The sequence below is a fragment of the Anomaloglossus baeobatrachus genome, chromosome 9, assembly GCF_048569485.1.
Source record: "Anomaloglossus baeobatrachus isolate aAnoBae1 chromosome 9, aAnoBae1.hap1, whole genome shotgun sequence".
Classification (NCBI taxonomy): Eukaryota; Metazoa; Chordata; class Amphibia; order Anura; family Aromobatidae; genus Anomaloglossus; species Anomaloglossus baeobatrachus.
Window position 1 is genome coordinate 173,881,538 of NC_134361.1, and position 27,584 is coordinate 173,909,121.

Consider the following 27,584-nt stretch of genomic DNA (forward strand, 5'->3'; position numbering starts at 1 on the left):
TACCTACACTATGCTGAAGCCTCTCTCTGGGTTAAAAACCTCCTGTGTATGGGCAAATAGGAACCTGCTATATAGGATAAGGGGATTACCTGTGGCAACTGGGGGAGGGGTGCACGGTCAGAAGGTATGACCCTCTTAATATAAACAAAAAAGACTGACTGCACTCACCAAACTTAAGTGTGAACAGGTGCATAACTGAACATGACATAAAATACAAAAAAAAAGACAGTTTGCACTTTGATAATGCTAAAGTATCACACAATCATGGTTTCCACACTTTAGCATTATCAGAGTGCAAACTGTCTTTTTTTGTATTTTATGTCACATGGGTTGTGGCCCGAAATTAAAATTTTAAGAATCAAGACATGCATAAATGCCAGGTATAGTCCAAATGACCCCAGAACACTGGCACTACAGACAAAAGCAAACTTAAAGACCCTACTTGGGGTCACCACATTTCCAAAAATTAAGGTGAGGAAACAGAAAAAGTGACCACAATTGGCACAATACCGATGTCATGTTTGGCCCTGCCCGGCTTCGTGGCCCGGAGACGACAACCTTTAAACAATGAGGTTTATTACACTCTATATGTTTTTGAATTTCATACATAATTTCGTTTCCAATAATTTGGTGATATTGTATGTACAGTAAAGAAAGTGAACAAAAAAATTTCTTGAATAAAAAAGATCCGCTTAAAAATATAAAAAAAAAAATGTACAAAACTAACATTGAATATTTTGTTTTATTCCGGAGAATGGAATGATCTAAATGCAGAAATACAAATTATGAGACTATAAACATGATGTATTTACGGTGAAATACATATTTAAGAGCATAATTCGTTAAGGTTTCAGGTTTTTTGGGTATTCCATATGGGCAAAACTGCAGAGGATCAATGTGCCTAACACTTTCAGAACTGGGACATATTGCTTTTTGCTCTTCGTTTTTGATTTTTTTTTTTCCCTCAAAAATTTTTTTAATGGACAATGATCGCAGTAAATACCCTCAAACAAGTGGTAAAATGGCTTTTTGTACTTCATCCCATCTGGAATTTCTTTGCCATATTTTTAAATGACTGGCATCCTTGAAAACTGCAACGTTTGCAGCAAAAAAAATACCCTTAATGAGAGGACAAAAAAAAAAGAAAAATTGTTCAGCCCTTAAGGGTTTTAATACTGCAATCATCTCACAACACATTGCAATAATATAGTAAACATAAATATCTGCTAAGGTTCCCAGCTGCAAAAGAGTACAAAGATGGCGACAAAGGTCTTCACATGGCTCCAACTGCCATGTTAAACTGACACCCTGCGAGTGTGATGGGAGCTAGAAAGGGTACAAAAGCCTATTAAAAACATAGAATGACAGTGGCACCTAAATGGTTAAACAGCAGTGATTAAGGCTTTGGTTGCTGCTGTAAACAGCAGGTGACAATGGACAGCCAAAATCCTGAGCCTGCGCCATATAACCATGATTTATAATGTAAACATACATTGTGATTCAGGGAATAATTAAAATAGGGGAAATAGTCACTACAATTTAAGAACAAGCACCAAGGTCAGCGATCTTTTGATTGACATCCGATTGTCTTAAAGAGTAGGTAAACCTTTTACATGTTTTTTCCCCCTTCATTGCCCTAATAAGTACAACCAGATTAGTGGGGTTCCAGGTCATGAGACCCCCCACTGATCACTCACACCTCCCCTTTCCCTAAGCCTGGTTCCACACATCCGGCATTTCGCTGCTTTGCCGGATCCGTCACACTCCAGTACAGTGCAATACAGTACAATGGCATCACGGTAAGCTCCGGTCACATGACAGCATGTAACCGGAGGTTGCCGCGATTCCATTGTACTGTATTGCACTGTACTGGAGTGTGCCAGAGACGGCAAAGCGGCGAAATGCCGGATGTGTGGAACCAGCCTAAACGTGCACCGCTCCTAACTGATTGCGCATAGTGCGGGGTATGGATTTGGTAGAAATCGTAGTCTTTGTAGGACAATATTTCTATTCAATCAGCACCCTGGGTTGTGTGTGTCCTGTATCCTGACCTGCGCAGCTATTAGGGGAGATTGAGTGATTGGTGGGGGTCTCATAATGAGGACCCCCAGCTATCTGCCTATAATTAATAGGGCAATAAAATGTAAAAACAAACTTTACTCCCAAATATATAGAAACCCTGTAGATAATGGAATGATCTGCCTGGATCCTCAGGATAATTTCAGTATGGCATTCAGTGCTGAAGGATGGACGTCTGCGGCTTGTAAAGCTTCCCACAGACCCTGCATTGTTGCTTTCCGTCCACTTTGCTGCTTCCATTTGATTAACCCTTCCATTGCTTGTGAGTGCACACAGTAAGGATGTTGTGCTTTACATTTGTAGAGGTCCACATGATCCAGTCCTAGATAACCAAGGACTTTTTCCCATTCAGCACCCAAATGATCTGCCAAAAGGCTGAGCTGTTTATCACTGGGGCAGATGTCTTTGATGTTATTAGGCAGATCTGATGTCTTTCCTATCTGACTTTCTTTGCACAGTTCCTCAAATTTATCATGTATCCATGGAAATTCAGATAAGGAAGCCAAAAAAACTTCAAATGCCTTGGGTCCTCGAGTAGGAAGAACATCCAAAAGCTTCATGGCCCGTCTCTGACTGGTGGCCTGCGAAGTAATGTCCTCCAGCTGCTCACTGGTGATAACACCCTCCTGAAACAAATACTGAGGCACAAGGCCTTCAGCGATGCCCTCCGAGCAGAGATCAAGCCGCAGGCTTCGGAGAATGTCCCGATGTTTAGGATCCATCCTATAGGAAAACAAAAATAGCAACAAAAAGAGGAGATAAAAACTCCCCCAAAAATGTATTATAAAATGTACTCACAGCAAAAAAGGGCAACCAGTCCAGTTAGCCCAGGCCAACACATCTAATGCACAAACAGGATGCAGACAAGCCTCTCAACATGATGGACACTTCACAGGTGCAAGGTAAATTGCACACCAGTGGCGCGCATAGGGCACTGTTCACACTTGTATGCGCATGGTGTCCAGCCAGCAACCTATTACCACGCCCTTACTATTAGATTAGGCGGGTTACTCGGACACTACTCACTGCAGCACGCAAGGGACAGAAATTCCACTATGCACGGCCGTATTAAGAGGCCCGGCTGCACCCCGCATAGTCAAAGTGCAAAAAATACATATAAAATATATGTGAGGTATTAGTTTGTAAATTGGCCAATGTACGTAAGCCCACAATCCTCATCACGGATCCTCACGCTTGCGGGTCCCTACACTGATAAATATCAAAAATAGCAACAAAAAGAGGAGATAAAAACTCCCCCAAAAATGTATTATAAAATGTACTCACAGCAAAAAAGGGCAACCAGTCCAGTTAGCCCAGGCCAACACATCTAATGCACAAACAGGATGCAGACAAGCCTCTCAACATGATGGACACTTCACAGGTGCAAGGTAAATTGCACACCAGTGGCGCGCATAGGGCACTGTTCACACTTGTATGCGCATGGTGTCCAGCCAGCAACCTATTACCACGCCCTTACTATTAGATTAGGCGGGTTACTCGGACACTACTCACTGCAGCACGCAAGGGACAGAAATTCCACTATGCACGGCCGTATTAAGAGGCCCGGCTGCACCCCGCATAGTCAAAGTGCAAAAAATACATATAAAATATATGTGAGGTATTAGTTTGTAAATTGGCCAATGTACGTAAGCCCACAATCCTCATCACGGATCCTCACGCTTGCGGGTCCCTACACTGATAAATATCAAAAATAGCAACAAAAAGAGGAGATAAAAACTCCCCCAAAAATGTATTATAAAATGTACTCACAGCAAAAAAGGGCAACCAGTCCAGTTAGCCCAGGCCAACACATCTAATGCACAAACAGGATGCAGACAAGCCTCTCAACATGATGGACACTTCACAGGTGCAAGGTAAATTGCACACCAGTGGCGCGCATAGGGCACTGTTCACACTTGTATGCGCATGGTGTCCAGCCAGCAACCTATTACCACGCCCTTACTATTAGATTAGGCGGGTTACTCGGACACTACTCACTGCAGCACGCAAGGGACAGAAATTCCACTATGCACGGCCGTATTAAGAGGCCCGGCTGCACCCCGCATAGTCAAAGTGCAAAAAATACATATAAAATATATGTGAGGTATTAGTTTGTAAATTGGCCAATGTACGTAAGCCCACAATCCTCATCACGGATCCTCACGCTTGCGGGTCCCTACACTGATAAATATCAAAAATAGCAACAAAAAGAGGAGATAAAAACTCCCCCAAAAATGTATTATAAAATGTACTCACAGCAAAAAAGGGCAACCAGTCCAGTTAGCCCAGGCCAACACATCTAATGCACAAACAGGATGCAGACAAGCCTCTCAACATGATGGACACTTCACAGGTGCAAGGTAAATTGCACACCAGTGGCGCGCATAGGGCACTGTTCACACTTGTATGCGCATGGTGTCCAGCCAGCAACCTATTACCACGCCCTTACTATTAGATTAGGCGGGTTACTCGGACACTACTCACTGCAGCACGCAAGGGACAGAAATTCCACTATGCACGGCCGTATTAAGAGGCCCGGCTGCACCCCGCATAGTCAAAGTGCAAAAAATACATATAAAATATATGTGAGGTATTAGTTTGTAAATTGGCCAATGTACGTAAGCCCACAATCCTCATCACGGATCCTCACGCTTGCGGGTCCCTACACTGATAAATATCAAAAATAGCAACAAAAAGAGGAGATAAAAACTCCCCCAAAAATGTATTATAAAATGTACTCACAGCAAAAAAGGGCAACCAGTCCAGTTAGCCCAGGCCAACACATCTAATGCACAAACAGGATGCAGACAAGCCTCTCAACATGATGGACACTTCACAGGTGCAAGGTAAATTGCACACCAGTGGCGCGCATAGGGCACTGTTCACACTTGTATGCGCATGGTGTCCAGCCAGCAACCTATTACCACGCCCTTACTATTAGATTAGGCGGGTTACTCGGACACTACTCACTGCAGCACGCAAGGGACAGAAATTCCACTATGCACGGCCGTATTAAGAGGCCCGGCTGCACCCCGCATAGTCAAAGTGCAAAAAATACATATAAAATATATGTGAGGTATTAGTTTGTAAATTGGCCAATGTACGTAAGCCCACAATCCTCATCACGGATCCTCACGCTTGCGGGTCCCTACACTGATAAATATCAAAAATAGCAACAAAAAGAGGAGATAAAAACTCCCCCAAAAATGTATTATAAAATGTACTCACAGCAAAAAAGGGCAACCAGTCCAGTTAGCCCAGGCCAACACATCTAATGCACAAACAGGATGCAGACAAGCCTCTCAACATGATGGACACTTCACAGGTGCAAGGTAAATTGCACACCAGTGGCGCGCATAGGGCACTGTTCACACTTGTATGCGCATGGTGTCCAGCCAGCAACCTATTACCACGCCCTTACTATTAGATTAGGCGGGTTACTCGGACACTACTCACTGCAGCACGCAAGGGACAGAAATTCCACTATGCACGGCCGTATTAAGAGGCCCGGCTGCACCCCGCATAGTCAAAGTGCAAAAAATACATATAAAATATATGTGAGGTATTAGTTTGTAAATTGGCCAATGTACGTAAGCCCACAATCCTCATCACGGATCCTCACGCTTGCGGGTCCCTACACTGATAAATATCAAAAATAGCAACAAAAAGAGGAGATAAAAACTCCCCCAAAAATGTATTATAAAATGTACTCACAGCAAAAAAGGGCAACCAGTCCAGTTAGCCCAGGCCAACACATCTAATGCACAAACAGGATGCAGACAAGCCTCTCAACATGATGGACACTTCACAGGTGCAAGGTAAATTGCACACCAGTGGCGCGCATAGGGCACTGTTCACACTTGTATGCGCATGGTGTCCAGCCAGCAACCTATTACCACGCCCTTACTATTAGATTAGGCGGGTTACTCGGACACTACTCACTGCAGCACGCAAGGGACAGAAATTCCACTATGCACGGCCGTATTAAGAGGCCCGGCTGCACCCCGCATAGTCAAAGTGCAAAAAATACATATAAAATATATGTGAGGTATTAGTTTGTAAATTGGCCAATGTACGTAAGCCCACAATCCTCATCACGGATCCTCACGCTTGCGGGTCCCTACACTGATAAATATCAAAAATAGCAACAAAAAGAGGAGATAAAAACTCCCCCAAAAATGTATTATAAAATGTACTCACAGCAAAAAAGGGCAACCAGTCCAGTTAGCCCAGGCCAACACATCTAATGCACAAACAGGATGCAGACAAGCCTCTCAACATGATGGACACTTCACAGGTGCAAGGTAAATTGCACACCAGTGGCGCGCATAGGGCACTGTTCACACTTGTATGCGCATGGTGTCCAGCCAGCAACCTATTACCACGCCCTTACTATTAGATTAGGCGGGTTACTCGGACACTACTCACTGCAGCACGCAAGGGACAGAAATTCCACTATGCACGGCCGTATTAAGAGGCCCGGCTGCACCCCGCATAGTCAAAGTGCAAAAAATACATATAAAATATATGTGAGGTATTAGTTTGTAAATTGGCCAATGTACGTAAGCCCACAATCCTCATCACGGATCCTCACGCTTGCGGGTCCCTACACTGATAAATATCAAAAATAGCAACAAAAAGAGGAGATAAAAACTCCCCCAAAAATGTATTATAAAATGTACTCACAGCAAAAAAGGGCAACCAGTCCAGTTAGCCCAGGCCAACACATCTAATGCACAAACAGGATGCAGACAAGCCTCTCAACATGATGGACACTTCACAGGTGCAAGGTAAATTGCACACCAGTGGCGCGCATAGGGCACTGTTCACACTTGTATGCGCATGGTGTCCAGCCAGCAACCTATTACCACGCCCTTACTATTAGATTAGGCGGGTTACTCGGACACTACTCACTGCAGCACGCAAGGGACAGAAATTCCACTATGCACGGCCGTATTAAGAGGCCCGGCTGCACCCCGCATAGTCAAAGTGCAAAAAATACATATAAAATATATGTGAGGTATTAGTTTGTAAATTGGCCAATGTACGTAAGCCCACAATCCTCATCACGGATCCTCACGCTTGCGGGTCCCTACACTGATAAATATCAAAAATAGCAACAAAAAGAGGAGATAAAAACTCCCCCAAAAATGTATTATAAAATGTACTCACAGCAAAAAAGGGCAACCAGTCCAGTTAGCCCAGGCCAACACATCTAATGCACAAACAGGATGCAGACAAGCCTCTCAACATGATGGACACTTCACAGGTGCAAGGTAAATTGCACACCAGTGGCGCGCATAGGGCACTGTTCACACTTGTATGCGCATGGTGTCCAGCCAGCAACCTATTACCACGCCCTTACTATTAGATTAGGCGGGTTACTCGGACACTACTCACTGCAGCACGCAAGGGACAGAAATTCCACTATGCACGGCCGTATTAAGAGGCCCGGCTGCACCCCGCATAGTCAAAGTGCAAAAAATACATATAAAATATATGTGAGGTATTAGTTTGTAAATTGGCCAATGTACGTAAGCCCACAATCCTCATCACGGATCCTCACGCTTGCGGGTCCCTACACTGATAAATATCAAAAATAGCAACAAAAAGAGGAGATAAAAACTCCCCCAAAAATGTATTATAAAATGTACTCACAGCAAAAAAGGGCAACCAGTCCAGTTAGCCCAGGCCAACACATCTAATGCACAAACAGGATGCAGACAAGCCTCTCAACATGATGGACACTTCACAGGTGCAAGGTAAATTGCACACCAGTGGCGCGCATAGGGCACTGTTCACACTTGTATGCGCATGGTGTCCAGCCAGCAACCTATTACCACGCCCTTACTATTAGATTAGGCGGGTTACTCGGACACTACTCACTGCAGCACGCAAGGGACAGAAATTCCACTATGCACGGCCGTATTAAGAGGCCCGGCTGCACCCCGCATAGTCAAAGTGCAAAAAATACATATAAAATATATGTGAGGTATTAGTTTGTAAATTGGCCAATGTACGTAAGCCCACAATCCTCATCACGGATCCTCACGCTTGCGGGTCCCTACACTGATAAATATCAAAAATAGCAACAAAAAGAGGAGATAAAAACTCCCCCAAAAATGTATTATAAAATGTACTCACAGCAAAAAAGGGCAACCAGTCCAGTTAGCCCAGGCCAACACATCTAATGCACAAACAGGATGCAGACAAGCCTCTCAACATGATGGACACTTCACAGGTGCAAGGTAAATTGCACACCAGTGGCGCGCATAGGGCACTGTTCACACTTGTATGCGCATGGTGTCCAGCCAGCAACCTATTACCACGCCCTTACTATTAGATTAGGCGGGTTACTCGGACACTACTCACTGCAGCACGCAAGGGACAGAAATTCCACTATGCACGGCCGTATTAAGAGGCCCGGCTGCACCCCGCATAGTCAAAGTGCAAAAAATACATATAAAATATATGTGAGGTATTAGTTTGTAAATTGGCCAATGTACGTAAGCCCACAATCCTCATCACGGATCCTCACGCTTGCGGGTCCCTACACTGATAAATATCAAAAATAGCAACAAAAAGAGGAGAAACTAATACCTCACATATATTTTATATGTATTTTTTGCACTTTGACTATGCGGGGTGCAGCCGGGCCTCTTTATACGGCCGTGCATAGTGGAATTTCTGTCCCTTGCGTGCTGCAGTGAGTAGTGTCCGAGTAACCCGCCTAATCTAATAGTAAGGGCGTGGTAATAGGTTGCTGGCTGGACACCATGCGCATACAAGTGTGAACAGTGCCCTATGCGCGCCACTGGTGTGCAATTTACCTTGCACCTGTGAAGTGTCCATCATGTTGAGAGGCTTGTCTGCATCCTGTTTGTGCATTAGATGTGTTGGCCTGGGCTAACTGGACTGGTTGCCCTTTTTTGCTGTGAGTACATTTTATAATACATTTTTGGGGGAGTTTTTATCTCCTCTTTTTGTTGCTATTTTTGATATTTATCAGTGTAGGGACCCGCAAGCGTGAGGATCCGTGATGAGGATTGTGGGCTTACGTACATTGGCCAATTTACAAACTAATACCTCACATATATTTTATATGTATTTTTTGCACTTTGACTATGCGGGGTGCAGCCGGGCCTCTTAATACGGCCGTGCATAGTGGAATTTCTGTCCCTTGCGTGCTGCAGTGAGTAGTGTCCGAGTAACCCGCCTAATCTAATAGTAAGGGCGTGGTAATAGGTTGCTGGCTGGACACCATGCGCATACAAGTGTGAACAGTGCCCTATGCGCGCCACTGGTGTGCAATTTATCTTGCACCTGTGAAGTGTCCATCATGTTGAGAGGCTTGTCTGCATCCTGTTTGTGCATTAGATGTGTTGGCCTGGGCTAACTGGACTGGTTGCCCTTTTTTGCTGTGAGTACATTTTATAATACATTTTTGGGGGAGTTTTTATCTCCTCTTTTTGTTGCTATTTTTGATATTTATCAGTGTAGGGACCCGCAAGCGTGAGGATCCGTGATGAGGATTGTGGGCTTACGTACATTGGCCAATTTACAAACTAATACCTCACATATATTTTATATGTATTTTTTGCACTTTGACTATGCGGGGTGCAGCCGGGCCTCTTAATACGGCCGTGCATAGTGGAATTTCTGTCCCTTGCGTGCTGCAGTGAGTAGTGTCCGAGTAACCCGCCTAATCTAATAGTAAGGGCGTGGTAATAGGTTGCTGGCTGGACACCATGCGCATACAAGTGTGAACAGTGCCCTATGCGCGCCACTGGTGTGCAATTTACCTTGCACCTGTGAAGTGTCCATCATGTTGAGAGGCTTGTCTGCATCCTGTTTGTGCATTAGATGTGTTGGCCTGGGCTAACTGGACTGGTTGCCCTTTTTTGCTGTGAGTACATTTTATAATACATTTTTGGGGGAGTTTTTATCTCCTCTTTTTGTTGCTATTTTTGATATTTATCAGTGTAGGGACCCGCAAGCGTGAGGATCCGTGATGAGGATTGTGGGCTTACGTACATTGGCCAATTTACAAACTAATACCTCACATATATTTTATATGTATTTTTTGCACTTTGACTATGCGGGGTGCAGCCGGGCCTCTTAATACGGCCGTGCATAGTGGAATTTCTGTCCCTTGCGTGCTGCAGTGAGTAGTGTCCGAGTAACCCGCCTAATCTAATAGTAAGGGCGTGGTAATAGGTTGCTGGCTGGACACCATGCGCATACAAGTGTGAACAGTGCCCTATGCGCGCCACTGGTGTGCAATTTACCTTGCACCTGTGAAGTGTCCATCATGTTGAGAGGCTTGTCTGCATCCTGTTTGTGCATTAGATGTGTTGGCCTGGGCTAACTGGACTGGTTGCCCTTTTTTGCTGTGAGTACATTTTATAATACATTTTTGGGGGAGTTTTTATCTCCTCTTTTTGTTGCTATTTTTGATATTTATCAGTGTAGGGACCCGCAAGCGTGAGGATCCGTGATGAGGATTGTGGGCTTACGTACATTGGCCAATTTACAAACTAATACCTCACATATATTTTATATGTATTTTTTGCACTTTGACTATGCGGGGTGCAGCCGGGCCTCTTTATACGGCCGTGCATAGTGGAATTTCTGTCCCTTGCGTGCTGCAGTGAGTAGTGTCCGAGTAACCCGCCTAATCTAATAGTAAGGGCGTGGTAATAGGTTGCTGGCTGGACACCATGCGCATACAAGTGTGAACAGTGCCCTATGCGCGCCACTGGTGTGCAATTTACCTTGCACCTGTGAAGTGTCCATCATGTTGAGAGGCTTGTCTGCATCCTGTTTGTGCATTAGATGTGTTGGCCTGGGCTAACTGGACTGGTTGCCCTTTTTTGCTGTGAGTACATTTTATAATACATTTTTGGGGGAGTTTTTATCTCCTCTTTTTGTTGCTATTTTTGATATTTATCAGTGTAGGGACCCGCAAGCGTGAGGATCCGTGATGAGGATTGTGGGCTTACGTACATTGGCCAATTTACAAACTAATACCTCACATATATTTTATATGTATTTTTTGCACTTTGACTATGCGGGGTGCAGCCGGGCCTCTTAATACGGCCGTGCATAGTGGAATTTCTGTCCCTTGCGTGCTGCAGTGAGTAGTGTCCGAGTAACCCGCCTAATCTAATAGTAAGGGCGTGGTAATAGGTTGCTGGCTGGACACCATGCGCATACAAGTGTGAACAGTGCCCTATGCGCGCCACTGGTGTGCAATTTACCTTGCACCTGTGAAGTGTCCATCATGTTGAGAGGCTTGTCTGCATCCTGTTTGTGCATTAGATGTGTTGGCCTGGGCTAACTGGACTGGTTGCCCTTTTTTGCTGTGAGTACATTTTATAATACATTTTTGGGGGAGTTTTTATCTCCTCTTTTTGTTGCTATTTTTGATATTTATCAGTGTAGGGACCCGCAAGCGTGAGGATCCGTGATGAGGATTGTGGGCTTACGTACATTGGCCAATTTACAAACTAATACCTCACATATATTTTATATGTATTTTTTGCACTTTGACTATGCGGGGTGCAGCCGGGCCTCTTAATACGGCCGTGCATAGTGGAATTTCTGTCCCTTGCGTGCTGCAGTGAGTAGTGTCCGAGTAACCCGCCTAATCTAATAGTAAGGGCGTGGTAATAGGTTGCTGGCTGGACACCATGCGCATACAAGTGTGAACAGTGCCCTATGCGCGCCACTGGTGTGCAATTTACCTTGCACCTGTGAAGTGTCCATCATGTTGAGAGGCTTGTCTGCATCCTGTTTGTGCATTAGATGTGTTGGCCTGGGCTAACTGGACTGGTTGCCCTTTTTTGCTGTGAGTACATTTTATAATACATTTTTGGGGGAGTTTTTATCTCCTCTTTTTGTTGCTATTTTTGATATTTATCAGTGTAGGGACCCGCAAGCGTGAGGATCCGTGATGAGGATTGTGGGCTTACGTACATTGGCCAATTTACAAACTAATACCTCACATATATTTTATATGTATTTTTTGCACTTTGACTATGCGGGGTGCAGCCGGGCCTCTTAATACGGCCGTGCATAGTGGAATTTCTGTCCCTTGCGTGCTGCAGTGAGTAGTGTCCGAGTAACCCGCCTAATCTAATAGTAAGGGCGTGGTAATAGGTTGCTGGCTGGACACCATGCGCATACAAGTGTGAACAGTGCCCTATGCGCGCCACTGGTGTGCAATTTACCTTGCACCTGTGAAGTGTCCATCATGTTGAGAGGCTTGTCTGCATCCTGTTTGTGCATTAGATGTGTTGGCCTGGGCTAACTGGACTGGTTGCCCTTTTTTGCTGTGAGTACATTTTATAATACATTTTTGGGGGAGTTTTTATCTCCTCTTTTTGTTGCTATTTTTGATATTTATCAGTGTAGGGACCCGCAAGCGTGAGGATCCGTGATGAGGATTGTGGGCTTACGTACATTGGCCAATTTACAAACTAATACCTCACATATATTTTATATGTATTTTTTGCACTTTGACTATGCGGGGTGCAGCCGGGCCTCTTAATACGGCCGTGCATAGTGGAATTTCTGTCCCTTGCGTGCTGCAGTGAGTAGTGTCCGAGTAACCCGCCTAATCTAATAGTAAGGGCGTGGTAATAGGTTGCTGGCTGGACACCATGCGCATACAAGTGTGAACAGTGCCCTATGCGCGCCACTGGTGTGCAATTTACCTTGCACCTGTGAAGTGTCCATCATGTTGAGAGGCTTGTCTGCATCCTGTTTGTGCATTAGATGTGTTGGCCTGGGCTAACTGGACTGGTTGCCCTTTTTTGCTGTGAGTACATTTTATAATACATTTTTGGGGGAGTTTTTATCTCCTCTTTTTGTTGCTATTTTTGATATTTATCAGTGTAGGGACCCGCAAGCGTGAGGATCCGTGATGAGGATTGTGGGCTTACGTACATTGGCCAATTTACAAACTAATACCTCACATATATTTTATATGTATTTTTTGCACTTTGACTATGCGGGGTGCAGCCGGGCCTCTTAATACGGCCGTGCATAGTGGAATTTCTGTCCCTTGCGTGCTGCAGTGAGTAGTGTCCGAGTAACCCGCCTAATCTAATAGTAAGGGCGTGGTAATAGGTTGCTGGCTGGACACCATGCGCATACAAGTGTGAACAGTGCCCTATGCGCGCCACTGGTGTGCAATTTACCTTGCACCTGTGAAGTGTCCATCATGTTGAGAGGCTTGTCTGCATCCTGTTTGTGCATTAGATGTGTTGGCCTGGGCTAACTGGACTGGTTGCCCTTTTTTGCTGTGAGTACATTTTATAATACATTTTTGGGGGAGTTTTTATCTCCTCTTTTTGTTGCTATTTTTGATATTTATCAGTGTAGGGACCCGCAAGCGTGAGGATCCGTGATGAGGATTGTGGGCTTACGTACATTGGCCAATTTACAAACTAATACCTCACATATATTTTATATGTATTTTTTGCACTTTGACTATGCGGGGTGCAGCCGGGCCTCTTAATACGGCCGTGCATAGTGGAATTTCTGTCCCTTGCGTGCTGCAGTGAGTAGTGTCCGAGTAACCCGCCTAATCTAATAGTAAGGGCGTGGTAATAGGTTGCTGGCTGGACACCATGCGCATACAAGTGTGAACAGTGCCCTATGCGCGCCACTGGTGTGCAATTTACCTTGCACCTGTGAAGTGTCCATCATGTTGAGAGGCTTGTCTGCATCCTGTTTGTGCATTAGATGTGTTGGCCTGGGCTAACTGGACTGGTTGCCCTTTTTTGCTGTGAGTACATTTTATAATACATTTTTGGGGGAGTTTTTATCTCCTCTTTTTGTTGCTATTTTTGATATTTATCAGTGTAGGGACCCGCAAGCGTGAGGATCCGTGATGAGGATTGTGGGCTTACGTACATTGGCCAATTTACAAACTAATACCTCACATATATTTTATATGTATTTTTTGCACTTTGACTATGCGGGGTGCAGCCGGGCCTCTTAATACGGCCGTGCATAGTGGAATTTCTGTCCCTTGCGTGCTGCAGTGAGTAGTGTCCGAGTAACCCGCCTAATCTAATAGTAAGGGCGTGGTAATAGGTTGCTGGCTGGACACCATGCGCATACAAGTGTGAACAGTGCCCTATGCGCGCCACTGGTGTGCAATTTACCTTGCACCTGTGAAGTGTCCATCATGTTGAGAGGCTTGTCTGCATCCTGTTTGTGCATTAGATGTGTTGGCCTGGGCTAACTGGACTGGTTGCCCTTTTTTGCTATAGGAAAACAAGCAGAACTTTCATATTATTTAAGCTTAATACAACGGTTCATATATTGCTTAGTGTGATATTTTATGCTTACGTGGAAAATGAGCAGTACGCGGAAACTGTTAGCCTTTATATTAGCGCAACCTAAGGTCCATGATAAAACAAATAGCAGCATTCTCTAGTTTGATTTATGGACCATCCAGGTCATATGAAGAACAGGCGGCTCATGGAGATGCGCAATGGGCCCTAAATTCACACACCCCACACACACAATATATATAGCGGTCTCCTGAGTCTCCCATACACAGGAACATTTGACGAAGTGCCCCCTTGTTCTGTATGATAAAGCCGCTGCCACACTCCATAACAAGTAATATTGCTATTTCAATATCAACCATGTGTTATAGCCGGCACCTGCCTTTATCAACAGTGATTGGACCTAGCTAGGTCCAGCATTGGAGGGAAAAGGGGGGGGGGGGTCACAGTGTCTAGGTCCCTCGTCCTTATAAGGGCCCCCAGCGTTTCAAGCAGAAACTGCACTGAAAGTACAAATTCTGCATTATAAGGCTATGTGCGCACGTTGCGTAAATACATGCAGTTACGCTGCGCTTTGTAGCGCAGAGTAACTGCATGCGTCCTGCGTCCCCTGCACAGTCTATGGAGATTGTGCAGGGGCCGTGCGCACGTGGCGTTTCAGAGCGCAGCGCTTCGGCTACTGCCGAAGCGCTGCGTAAAAAGAAGTGACATGTCACTTCTTCCGTGCGCTTTGCCGGCAGCTCCTGCTCTGTCTATGGCAGGAGCTGCATGCAGAGCGCATGGAATCGGCTTTTTTTTTTTTTTCACTACGGACATTTCTGCAGCGATTTAAAGCGCACATGTGCTCTTCAGATCGCTGCAGAAATTTCTGCAGTAAACTGTACGCAACGTGCGCACATAGCCTTAGTGTAGTTTCCAGGCTTAAAACGGCAACAGAACCTTTGGAGACATAGTCATATGACCATGCTATCAGCAAAGGTCCTGGTCCCTGCGGGATCCTAGAGGACTAGGAAATAATAGGAATAGGAAGTGACAAGCTGGTAAGTACTCTAATGTGGTGTGCAAGTGTATGTGCTGTGTGCATATACTGTATGTGTTTCTATGTACTGTAGGTATATACGTGTGTCTGTGCTGTGTATATACATGTGTATGTGCTGTGAATATACATGTGTATGTGCTGTGTGTATATACTGTACGTGTTTCTATGTACTGTGGGTATATACTTGTGTCTGTGTGTATGTGCTGTGTATATACATGTGCATGTATGTGCTGTGAATATACAGGTGTGTATGTGCAGTGTGTATATACATATATATGTGCTGAGTATCTACATGTGTTTCTATGTGCTGTGTGTATATAAGTGTTTTCCTATGTACTGCATATATATATACACTTGTCTGTGTGTATGTGCTGTGTATACTGTGTCCACCCATATCCTGTCCACCGCCATTAACTTGAGAACGGTGGCAGCTATAGACATAGAAGTGGTGTCTAGGTACAGTAAAGTAGCCATGCGCTACGCAAAAAAACCACCTATAGCGCCACCTGGTGGGAAACAACGGAATTAGCATTTTTATCTCGAAAACGGAACGAGATAGAGAAAAAAAGTGAATTAAAAAATTGAAGGGCATCATCAATTCAATACGAATCGACACCTTGCATACAGAAATGCTATGATATGAAACCCATGACCCCCTAAAACATTGAATGCTGGTCACGCATATGGTGCTCATTTAACTTTAATGCTCAAAGTGGCCACCGTCTGCTGCAATGCACATCTGGACTCTGCACAGCATACTGTATCTTGCTGCACGTTGTGCAATATGGTAGGTGACACGTTTGCACAAGCATCTGTGATACGTCATCTTAGGTCCTGCAATGTTGGTGGAGGGGTTGCATACACCTGCTGTTTGATGTGACCTCACAGAAAGAAGTCCAATGGGGTCAAGTCAGGTGAGCATGGAGGCCACTCCACGCAGCAACCGTACCCAATGACTTGTAGGAAGGTCTCCATGAGGTATCGTTTCACGTCCGCAGTCTTGTGAGTTTTACACGTTCTAATCATAGCATTTCTGTATGCAAGATGTCGATTCGTATTGAATTGATGATGCCCTACAACTTTGTAATTCACTTTTTTTCTGTATCTTGTTCCGTTTTCGTGATAAAAATGCTAACTCCGTTGTTTTCCACCAGGTGGCGCTATAAGTGGTTTCATTGCGTAGCACATGGCTACTTTACTATACCTAGACACCACTTCTATACTATAGCTGCCGCCGTTCTCAAGTTAATGGCGGTTGACAGGATATGGGTGGACACACTGTATACATGTGTATGTGCTGTCTGTATACACATGCATATGTGCTGTGTATATACATGTTTGTGCTGTGTGTATACAGGTTTGTGTGTGTGCTGTACATATAAGTGTGTGCGTGAATGTGCTATATATATATACAGTGCCTACAAGTAGTATTCAACCCCCTGCAGATTTAGCAGGTTTACACATTCGGAATTAACTTGGCATTGTGACATTTGGACTGTAGATCAGCCTGGAAGTGTGAAATGCACTGCAGCAAAAAAGAATGTTATTTCTTTATTTGTTTTTTTTTTAAAATTGTGAAAAGTTTATTCAGAGGGTCATTTATTATTTAACCCCTCAAACCACCAGAATTCTGTTTGGTTCCCCTAAAGTATTAAGAAGTATTTCAGGCACAAAGAACAATGAGCTTCACATGTTTGGATTAATTATCTCTTTTTCCAGCCTTTTCTGGCTAATTAAGACCCTCCCCAAACTTGTGAACAGCACTCATACTTGGTCAACACGGGAAAGACAAAGGAAAATTCCAAGGCCATCAGAGACAAGATCGTGGAGGGTCACAAGGCTGGCAAGGGGTACAAAACCCTTTCCAAGGAGTTGGGCCTACCTGTCTCCACTGTTGGGAGCATCATCCGGAAGTGGAAGGCTTATGGAACTACTGTTAGCCTTCCACGGCCTGGACAGCCTTTGAAAGTTTCCACCCGTGCCGAGGCCAGGCTTGTCCGAAGAGTCAAGGCTAACCCAAGGACAATAAGGAAGGAGCTCTGGGAAGATCTCATGGCAGTGGGGACATTGGTTTCAGTCAATACCATAAGTAACGTACTCCACCGCAATGGTCTCCGTTCCAGACGAGCCCGTAAGGTACCTTTACTTTCAAAGCGTCATGTCAAGGCTCGTCTACAGTTTGCTCATGATCACTTGGAGGACTCTGAGACACACTGGTTCAAGGTTCTCTGGTCTGATGAGACCAAGATCGAGATCTTTGGTGCCAACCACACACGTGACGTTTGGAGACTGGATGGCACTGCATACGACCCCAAGAATACCATCCCTACAGTCAAGCATGGTAGTGGCAGCATCATGCTGTGGGGCTGTTTCTCAGCCAAGGGGCCTGGCCATCTGGTCCGCATCCATGGGAAGATGGATAGCACGGCCTACCTGGAGATTTTGGCCAAGAACCTCCGCTCCTCCATCAAGGATCTTAAGATGGGTCGTCATTTCATCTTCCAACAAGACAATGACCCAAAGCACACAGCCAAGAAAACCAAGGCCTGGTTCAAGAGGGAAAAAATCAAGGTGTTGCAGTGGCCTAGTCAGTCTCCTGACCTTAACCCAATTGAAAACTTGTGGAAGGAGCTCAAGATTAAAGTCCACATGAGACACCCAAAGAACCTAGATAACTTGGAGAAGATCTGCATGGAGGAGTGGGCCAAGATAACTCCAGAGACCTGTGCCGGCCTGATCAGGTCTTATAAAAGACGATTATTAGCTGTAATTGCAAACAAGGGTTATTCCACAAAATATTAAACCTAGGGGTTGAATAATAATTGACCCACACTTTTATGTTGAAAATTTATTAAAATTTAACTGAGCAACATAACTTGTTGGTTTGTAAGATTTATGCATCTGTTAATAAATCCTGCTCTTGTTTGAAGTTTGCAGCCTCTAACTTATTTGCATCTTATCAAACCTGCTAAATCTGCAGGGGGTTGAATACTACTTGTAGGCACTAATATATATTATATATATATATATATAACATGTGTGTGTGTAAGTGCACGTGCTATGAGTATATACGTGTGTTTATGTGCTATATGTATATACATGTTTGTGCTGTGTGTATACAGGTTTGTGTATGTGCTGTATGTATATACTTGTGTATAAGTGCAGGTGCTGTGAGTATATACGTGTGTGTGCTGTATGTAAGTTCATCTGTATGTCAGTGTATGTGCCGTGTGTATATAGCCCAGCACTGGCAGCCTGTAGCGGTGTACGCTGGTAACCAGGGTAAATATCGGGTAACCAAGCAAAGCTCTATGCTTAGTTACCCGATATTTACCCTGGTTACCAGCGTACGCTGCTTACACAGAGTCGGTGCTTATTGGTCTCCCGCAGTCAAACACGCCGGTGTGCGCTGCACAGCAGGAGACCAGCGAGCAAAAAATGAACCAGAACAGTATGTAATGATCAGCGATTTCACAGCAGGGGCCAGGTCGCTGCTTAGTGTCACACACAGCGAGATCGCTGATGAGGTCACTGGTACATCACAAAGCCTGTGACTCAGCAGCGATCTCGCTATGTGAGAAGTACCCCATAGTGAAACTGTGACAGCTGCATTTAAAGGGGACAGAAATAGGGTTAATCTGTAAAAACCTGCAGATTAAGCCCTACTATGTAAGTAATTAACAACATTTTGAAAACTAAATATTGAAAGAATTAAGTTTTTCTCTCCTTTCCGACATGCCCATATTTATGCTTACTTTTCTCCGTCTAAAGGGCCATTTACACGCTGCGACATCGCTAACAGTATATCGTCGGGGTCACGGTGTTTGTGACGCACATCCGGCGTCGTTAGCAGGGCTGTGGAGTCGGTAAGCCAAACCTTCGACTCTGACTCCTCAATTTCTCTTGCACCGACTCCAACTCCGACTCCCCATATATTGCTTATAGTTAGGTGAAAAATGTATTGTAGTACATGCACAAGTGTATGTGAACATCAGACATTTAATAATTTTTATGATACAATAATCAAGATATTTGGATAGAACATAAAATATATTTATTGGAATACAACTTTAGAACACAAAAAACTGTAATAAATTGTAAATATGTAATACACTATGTAATATACAGTAGATTACATATATATCTTGTGTGCGTGTGTATATATATATATGTGTGTGTGTATATATATTACATATTGTATTACATATTTACAATTTATTAGTTTTTTGTGTTCTAAAGTTGTATCCAATAAATATATTTTGTTCTATCCAAATATCTTGGAGTCGGAGCATTTTATACCGACTCCGACTCCACCAAAATAAGCTCCGACTCCGACTCCACAGCCCTGGTCGTTAGCGACATTGCAGCGTGTGACAGGCTGGAGCGACCTTAAACGATCGCAAAAGTGGCAAAAATCGTTTGTCTGTGGGAGGTCGTTTATTTATGAAAAATCGTTGTCTGTCAAGTAACGATGTTGTTCGTCGTTCCTGACGCAGCACACATCGCTGTGTGTGACACCGCAGGAGCGACGATCATCTCCTTACCTGCGTCCACCAGCAATGAGGAAGGAAGGAAGTGGGCGGGATGTTCCAGCCGCTCATCTCCGCCCCTCCGCTTCTATTGGACAGCTGCTGTGTGACGTCGCTGTGACGTTGCACGAACCGCCCCCTTACAAAGGAGGCGGTTCGCCGGCAACAGCGATGTCACAGGGAAGGTAAGTGCATGTGACAGGTGTTAGCGATGTTGTGTGCCACGGGCAGCAATTTGCCCGTGACACACAGACGGGGGCGGTACCGATATCGCAGCGTGTAAAGTACCCTTAAGAGTAATAACTTTTACATTTTCTTCCACCATATAACTACATGAGCGTTTGTTTATTTTTTTGAAGCATGAATTGATGTTTTGAGTAACACCATTCATTTTAATATACAATGTACTGGAAAATAGGAAAACAACACAGTGAAAAACAAAAAACAGAAAAAAGGCTCAGACAGAGAGTGTCTAAGGGTACTTTCACACTTGCGTTATTTTCCTTCCGTTACAATCCGCCCTTTTGGGAAACAGCGGAATCCGTTAACGGATTCCGCTGTTTCCCATAGACTTGTATGGTTGACGGATTGTACCAAAAGGAGCTGCGTTGCTTCCGCTGGGCGACGCTCCGTTGCTTCCGCCCAGCGGGAGGAACGCAGCATGTAACGTTATTTTGAGCAGCGGAATCCTCTGGATTTCACTGCGCATGCTCTTTTTTTTTTTTTTTTTTTTTTTTAAATCAAACTTTATTTTGGCTCGCGGTGGCCGAACGTTCAGCTGAGCGCCCGGCCGTCGGCAAGCGACAGCGCTCAGCTGAATGACCGGCCACCAGCATGCCCGGCCGCCGGCAAGTCACAGCGCTCAGCTGAGCGCCCGCCCGCCGGCATGCCCGGGCGCCGGCAAGTGACAGCGATCAGCTGATCACCCGGCGGCCGGCTGCAGGGAGCGATCAGCTGATCACCCGGCGGCCGGGAGCGATCAGCTGATCACCCGGCAGCCGGCTGCAGGGAGCGATCAGCTGATCACCCGGCGACCGGCTGCAGGGAGCGATCAGCTGATCACCCGGCGGCCGGGAGCGATCAGCTGATCACCCGGCGGCCGGCTGCAGGGAGCGATCAGCTGATCACCCGGCGGCCGGCTGCAGGGAGCGATCAGCTGATCACCCGGCGGCCGGCTGCAGGGAGCGATCAGCTGATCACCCGGCGGCCGGCTGCAGGGAGCGATCAGCTGATCACCCGGCGGCCGGGAGCGATCAGCTGATCACCCGGCGGCCGGGAGCGATCAGCTGATCACCCGGCGGCCGGGAGCGATCAGCTGATCACCCGGCGGCCGGGAGCGATCAGCTGATCACCCGGCAGCCGGCTGCAGGGAGCGATCAGCTGATCACCCGGCGGGCGGGAGCGATCAGCTGATCACCCGGCGGCCGGCTACTGGGAGCAATCAGCTGATCACCCAGCGGCCGGCTGCAGGGAACGATCAGCTGATCACCCAGCGGCCGGCTGCAGGGAACGATCAGCTGATCGTTCACTATAGTCTGCCGCTGGTAAAACCGGGAAAAAAAAAAAAAAATCAAAACGAATTGCGTTGTTTTGCAGCATCCGTTGCATCCGTTGTGTCACTATATGCAACACATCCGTTGCATCCGTTACACAACGCAATGCAACGGATACCGTTCAACGCAAGTGTGAAAGTAGCCTTAAGCACACTGCATTCTCCATGAGTCTGCTGACTGCTTTTGGACTATAGCATAATGTTCATTCTTACCAGGGTATCAGCCAATAGCGGATCTAATATATAAAGGTGTGTGTGTGTGTGTGTGTGTGTGTATCTGCACCGTCGCATTTAAAATTACAAAACTTTGTACAGACGCCTCATGTGACTCAGGGAATGTCATAGAATAAGTTTTGACAAGAAAATATAACCCCGCACTTTACAGTTACTCTCCAAAGAACCTGCCTCCATTAAAGTGAATGGAGCCTGGTACTACAGGTTATTAATAGGAGCTATGATTGGTATCTATAGGAACAAAGGACATTGTTAGTATAAGACGCTTATGTGTGAGGTAATGAGATGTTGGTGGGGAGACAGATAGAGAAAGACAGACAGACAGAGAGACAGACAGGGAAAGAGACAGAGATAGAGACACACACAAGAGACAGACTGTGAAAGAGACAGACAAGAGACAGACTGTGAAAGTGACAGACAAGAGACAGACTGTGAAAGAGACAGACAAGAGACAGACGGGGAAAGAGACAGACAAGAGACAGACGGGGAAAGAGACAGACAAGAGACAGACGGGGAAAGAGACAGACAAGAGATAGACGGGGAAAGAGACAGACAAGAGACAGACGGGGAAAGAGACAGACAAGAGACAGACGGGAAAAGAGACAGAAAAGAGACAGATGGGAAAAGAGACAGAAAAGAGACAGATGGGAAAAGAGACAGAAAAGAGACAGATGGGAAAAGAGACAGAAAAGAGACAGATGGGAAAAGAGACAGAAAAGAGACAGATGGGAAAAGAGACAGAAAAGAGACAGATGGGAAAAGAGACAGACCTGGGAAAGAGACAGAGACAAAGAAAGAGAGAGGCAGACAGGGAAAGAGACAGACCTGGATAGAGACAGACTGGGAAAGAGACAGATGGGGAAAGAGACAGACAAAGACAGATGGGGGAAAAAGACAGACCTTGATAAAGACAGACGGGGAAACTGACAGAGAAATAGAGACAGACAAGGAAAGAGACAGAGACAGGCAGACAGGGAAAGAGACAAAGAGATGGACAAAGACAGACAGGGAAAGAGACAGAAAAAGAGACGGGTAAAGAGACAGACGGGCAAAGAGACACACGGGCAAAGAGACAGACGGGCAAAGAGACAGGTTTGCTATAGAGGATAGGTCAGATGTGTCAGTCATCCAGGGGAGGCTGCAGAGGAGAGGTCAGATGCGTCAGTCATCCAGGGGAGGCTGCAGAGAGGAGAGGTCAGATGTGTCAGTCATCCAGGGGAGGCTGCAGAGAGGAGAGGTCAGATGTGTCAGTCATCCAGGGGAGGCTGCAGACAGAAGAGGTCAGATGTGTCAGTCATCCAGGGGAGGCTGCAAAGAGGAGAGGTCAGATGTGTCAGTCATCCAGGGGAGGCTGGAGAGGAGAGATCAGGTGTGTCAGTCATCCAGGGGAGGCTGCAGAGAGGAGAGGTCAGGTGTGTCAGTCATCCAGGGGAGGCAGCAGAGGAGAGGTCAGGTGTGTCAGTCATCCAGGGGAGGCTGCAGAGGAGAGATCAGGTGTGTCAGTCATCCAGGGGAGGCTGCAGAAAGGAGAGGTCAGCTGTGTCAGTCATCCAGGGGAGGCTGCAGAGGAGGTCAGGTGTGTCAGTCATCCAGGGGAGGCTGCAGAGGAGAGGTCAGGTGTGTCAGTCATCCAGGGGAGGCTGCAGAGAGGAGAGGTCAGGTGTGTCAGTCATCCAGGGGAGGCTGCAGAGGAGAGATCAGGTGTGTCAGTCATCCAGGGGAGGCTGCAGAGAGGTCAGGTATCCAGGGGAGGCTGCAGAGGAGGTCAGGTGTGTCAGTCATCCAGGGGAGGCTGCAGAGGAGAGGTCAGGGGTGTCAGTCATCCAGGGGAGGCTGCAGCGGAGAGGTCAGGTGTGTCAGTCATCCAGGGGAGGCTGCAGAAAGGAGAGGTCAGCTGTGTCAGTCATCCAGGGGAGGCTGCAGAGGAGAGGTCAGGTGTGTCAGTCATCCAGGGGAGGCTGCAGAAAGGAGAGGTCAGCTGTGTCAGTCATCCAGGGGAGGCTGCAGAGGAGAGGTCAGGTGTGTCAGTCATCCAGGGGAGGCTGCAGAGAGGAGAGGTCAGGTGTGTCAGTCATCCAGGGGAGGCTGCAGAGGAGAGGTCAGGTGCGTCAGTCATCAGGGCTGTAGGCGAAAACTGCAGACTCGCTCCATACTTACGCTGCTCCTTTCTTTATTTTATGGGTAATAAGATAAGCCGCTATACTGATATAGTTAGATAGAAGGCAAAAAGTGCACTACATCCGGACTAGCACACTTGCCAAATCCCCCCAAACCAGAGCCCTCCTGGGGAAGCTGACGCGGCAGTTTCCGGGAGATTTCCTGGCTCTGAGGCACCGGTTCCCAGACGCCGCCCTGGCATTATTCCGGGGTGAAGCGTGCTGGGAACGGCGCCTACAATGCCCGGCTGTTTGGTGCACGCTATTACCGACAACTTACGAGCAGGAGTGAGGACGGCTCTTGCAGCTATCCGGCGGGGGGCGCTGTGACCCCGCACTGTACCGGCGCTGAGCCCGCCGCCCTACACCCGGACACACCTGTGATTGGCGGCCGCTCTCTTCCTCGGGTTCCTGGTCTGTGGCGGTAGTCACGTGGTATGCGGCGGAGGGCGGACTGTGGGCTGGAAGGACGGACTGCAGAAAGCTGCCAGTCATTACCGGCCGAGCCGATTCCCTGAGCGCCAGCACGTCCGATCACACAGCCTGCAGCGCAGACACAGCCCAGCTTGACTGTCTGCAAATATTTTATATCCGCGATTTTAACGGATAGAACACGTACTGATTTTAGTCTATGGGGCTGTTCACATGTCATAGTTAGGGTACTTTCACACTTGCGTTTATTTCCTTCCATTACAATCCGCCCTTTTGGAAAACAGCGGAATCCGTTAACGGATTCCGCTGTTTCCCATAGACTTGTATGGGTGACGGATTGTACCAAAAGGACCTGCGTTGCTTCCACTGGGCGACGCTCCGTTGCTTCCGCCCAGCGGGAGGAACGCAGCATGTAACGTAATTTTGAGCAGCGGAATCCTCTGGATTTCACTGCGCATGCTCTTTTTTTTTTTTCAATGAAACTTTATTTTGGCTCGCAGTGGACGAACGTTCAGCTGAGCGACCGGCCGCCAGCATGCCCCGGCAAGTCACAGCGCTCAGCTGAGCGCCGGCATGCCCGGGCGCCGGCAAGTGACAGCGCTCAGCTGAGCGCCCGCCCGCTGGCATGCCCGGCCGCCGGCAAGTGACAGCGCTCAGCTGAGCGCCCGCCCGCCGGCATGCCCGGGCGCCGGCAAGTGACAGCGCTCAGCTGATCACCCGGCGGCCGGCTGCAGGGAGCGATCAGCTGATCACCCGGCGGCCGGCTACTGGGAGCGATCAGCTGATCACCCGGCGGCCAGCTGCAGGGAGCGATCAGCTGATCACCCGGCGGCTGGCTACTGGGAGCGATCAGCTGATCGTTCACAATAGTCTGCGGCTGGTAAAACTGTAAAAAAAAAAAAAATCAAAACGAATTGCGTTTTGCAGCATCCGTTGCATCCGTTGTGCCACTATATGCAACACATCCGTTGCATCCGTTACACAACGCAATGCAACGGATACCGTACAACGCAAGTGTGAAACTAGCCTTATCTGTGTCTGGCCACTTTTGTGAGGGCTGAACTGTTCTTAAATTGGCCTGACCTATTGTCCTGACTCCCTTTGGTAAATCAAGAGACGTTTGCCATTGTTTCATGTCAGACTGACCGAAGCCATATTGTCAAATGTGGATTTCCTCAGCCCCTTTGACTACATCAATCAGAGGAAAATCATGCAGTCAATTGAACATGTGACCAATGATAGAACAGCCATCGCCCTCCAATCCTGATACAATACTCTGAAATGAGAACTGTGTGGTATAAAAAGAGCACATTCACTTTACAGAACTTCACTGTAGGATCTCCACAGTTCCAGCTGGAGGATCACAGAACTGCTTCACTGATCAACGCTGAGCCCACAAATTTGCTTGTTGAACTCACGTTCGGACAACTTAGTCACCTGGCTCCACATTTTGCTGTGCTCGGTTGGCTTCCTATGCTTGCCGCAATCTCCTCTCAGTGGGTGCATGCCGAAAGTGGGGTGCTTCTGTCTGGCATAGTTGGCCCTGGAAGTCCTGAAAGTTCTAATCCCCAGTGGAGGGGTGAGGCTCTGTTGCTTGTAGCATCTTGTGTTCTTGCTGGAAATGTACAATATGATTTTGCCTGTTGGTGACCCAATAAAGTCTTACCAATGTGTGGTTCCTTCACCATGTGGTGTCTGAGTAATGTTCTGCCCACGGGGAAGGAGTGTGAGCTTTAGGGTACGCTCACACGAGCGACAAATACGGACGAGAGCAATGCGAGAAATTCTCACATTACACTCGAACCAATGTTATTCTATGAGTGCGAGCAGTTGGGAGGATTAACCCCTCCCTCTCCTCCGCAGCGCCCGCACTCAGCTTCACAGCTGTGACCCGATCGCAAGATCGGGTTACAGTCGCATGACACTCGGCTCACGCTCGCAGCAGAGCCTGAGCCGGGGGACATTAGCATATCGCATCCGATGCCACACACTCATGTGAGTCCAGCCTTAGTGGGATCAGCCCAGATCTCTGCGCAGACGAGAGCACCCACTGACCTTCCTTTCTCCACACTGTGTCCACAAAAATGCCACGTCGACGTCCATTTTCGACCAGAGTCACAGATCCAGATTACTAATACAAGTCTATGGGATTAGTTTAACATCCATGTGAAATTTTTTGTTTATACTAAATTTGTGAGTATAGGTATACTCAGTGTGGTGAAAATGTACTAACCTACCACCGCCTAGCCCATTATCCAGCGTTCTGCTCCTTTTCTCAGTGACAAAAAACAATACAGCAACACTTTAAAGTGCTATAATACAGTATGTACACATTGAATATATGAAATTGGAACTGCACTACGACTGTAGAAACTATATTAAAAATGAGGTACATGGCTCTCTAATTGGCCAATTTATGAGAGCCCAACAGCCAACGACAAGGTATAACCCCTTTGTTAGGACCCTAACCTTATATGCCTGCCTTCCTCTGGTTTGCCAGGAACTAGAATCTTTGTGACTTCGAAGCTTCCAGGGCCAACTATCTCGGCCAGCAGCACCCCACTTTTAGCAGGCACCCACGGAGAGGAGATGGCAGCAAACTTAGGAAAATGACTGAGCACAGCAAGTTTTATAACCAGGCGACCAAATTATCCCAACCTGGGTTCTCCAAGCAAATTTATAGGTTCAGTGTCATTACGGCTAAGTTCACACGTCAGTTTTTTTTCCGTCAGGCAGAATCTGGCGTTTGTGTCCCGCAACGGATTCGGCAAAATTTGTGAAAAACCAGATGCGTCGGACCCTTTTTTTTCCGGATCCGGCAAAAACAAATCAGGTGCATCCGTTTTTTTCATCCGGCGCATCCGGATTTCTGTTCGTTTTTTGCCGCATCCGTTTTCTTGGTGATTTTTTTTAACTTTAAATTTATACATGTTTGGTGTCTACGAACTCACACTGACCTGAGGCATCATACGTACACATCAGTTTTACTATATAGTGAACACAGTGAATAAAATCTCAAAAACAATAGTGCTATCGCCCTTTTTTTGCAATTTTTCTGCATTTGGAATTTTTTTGCCGTTTTCCAGTACACTATATGTTAAAACTTATGGTTTCATTTAAAAGTACAGCTTGTTCCGCAAAAAATGAGCCCTCACATGACCATATTGACTGAAAAATAAAAAAGTCATGTCTCTCAGAAGAAGAATGGCGAAAAATCGGCTGGTCGTGAAGGGATTAAATCCCTCAATCGCCCCTTTT

At 46.4% G+C, this 27,584-nt stretch overlaps 1 protein-coding gene across 2 annotated transcripts; it reads right to left on the bottom strand.

Annotated features, from left to right (window-relative positions):
- Positions 1-1,866: 1,866 nt before the first annotated feature.
- LOC142250616 (death domain-containing protein CRADD-like) lies at positions 1,867-24,330 on the bottom strand. Of its 2 annotated transcripts, none has more exons than XM_075322800.1 (2): positions 24,273-24,330; positions 1,867-2,802 (listed from the first exon to the last, which is right to left on the bottom strand). In XM_075322800.1, exon 2 carries the CDS (start codon positions 2,799-2,801, stop codon positions 2,211-2,213), a length of 591 nt encoding a protein of 196 aa, XP_075178915.1. In that variant the 5' UTR covers position 2,802; positions 24,273-24,330; the 3' UTR covers positions 1,867-2,210. The 2 variants fall into 2 exon arrangements, with proteins under 2 accessions (XP_075178915.1, XP_075178916.1); XM_075322801.1 differs by lacking the exon at positions 24,273-24,330 and adding an exon at positions 24,175-24,253.
- Positions 24,331-27,584: the final 3,254 nt, after the last annotated feature.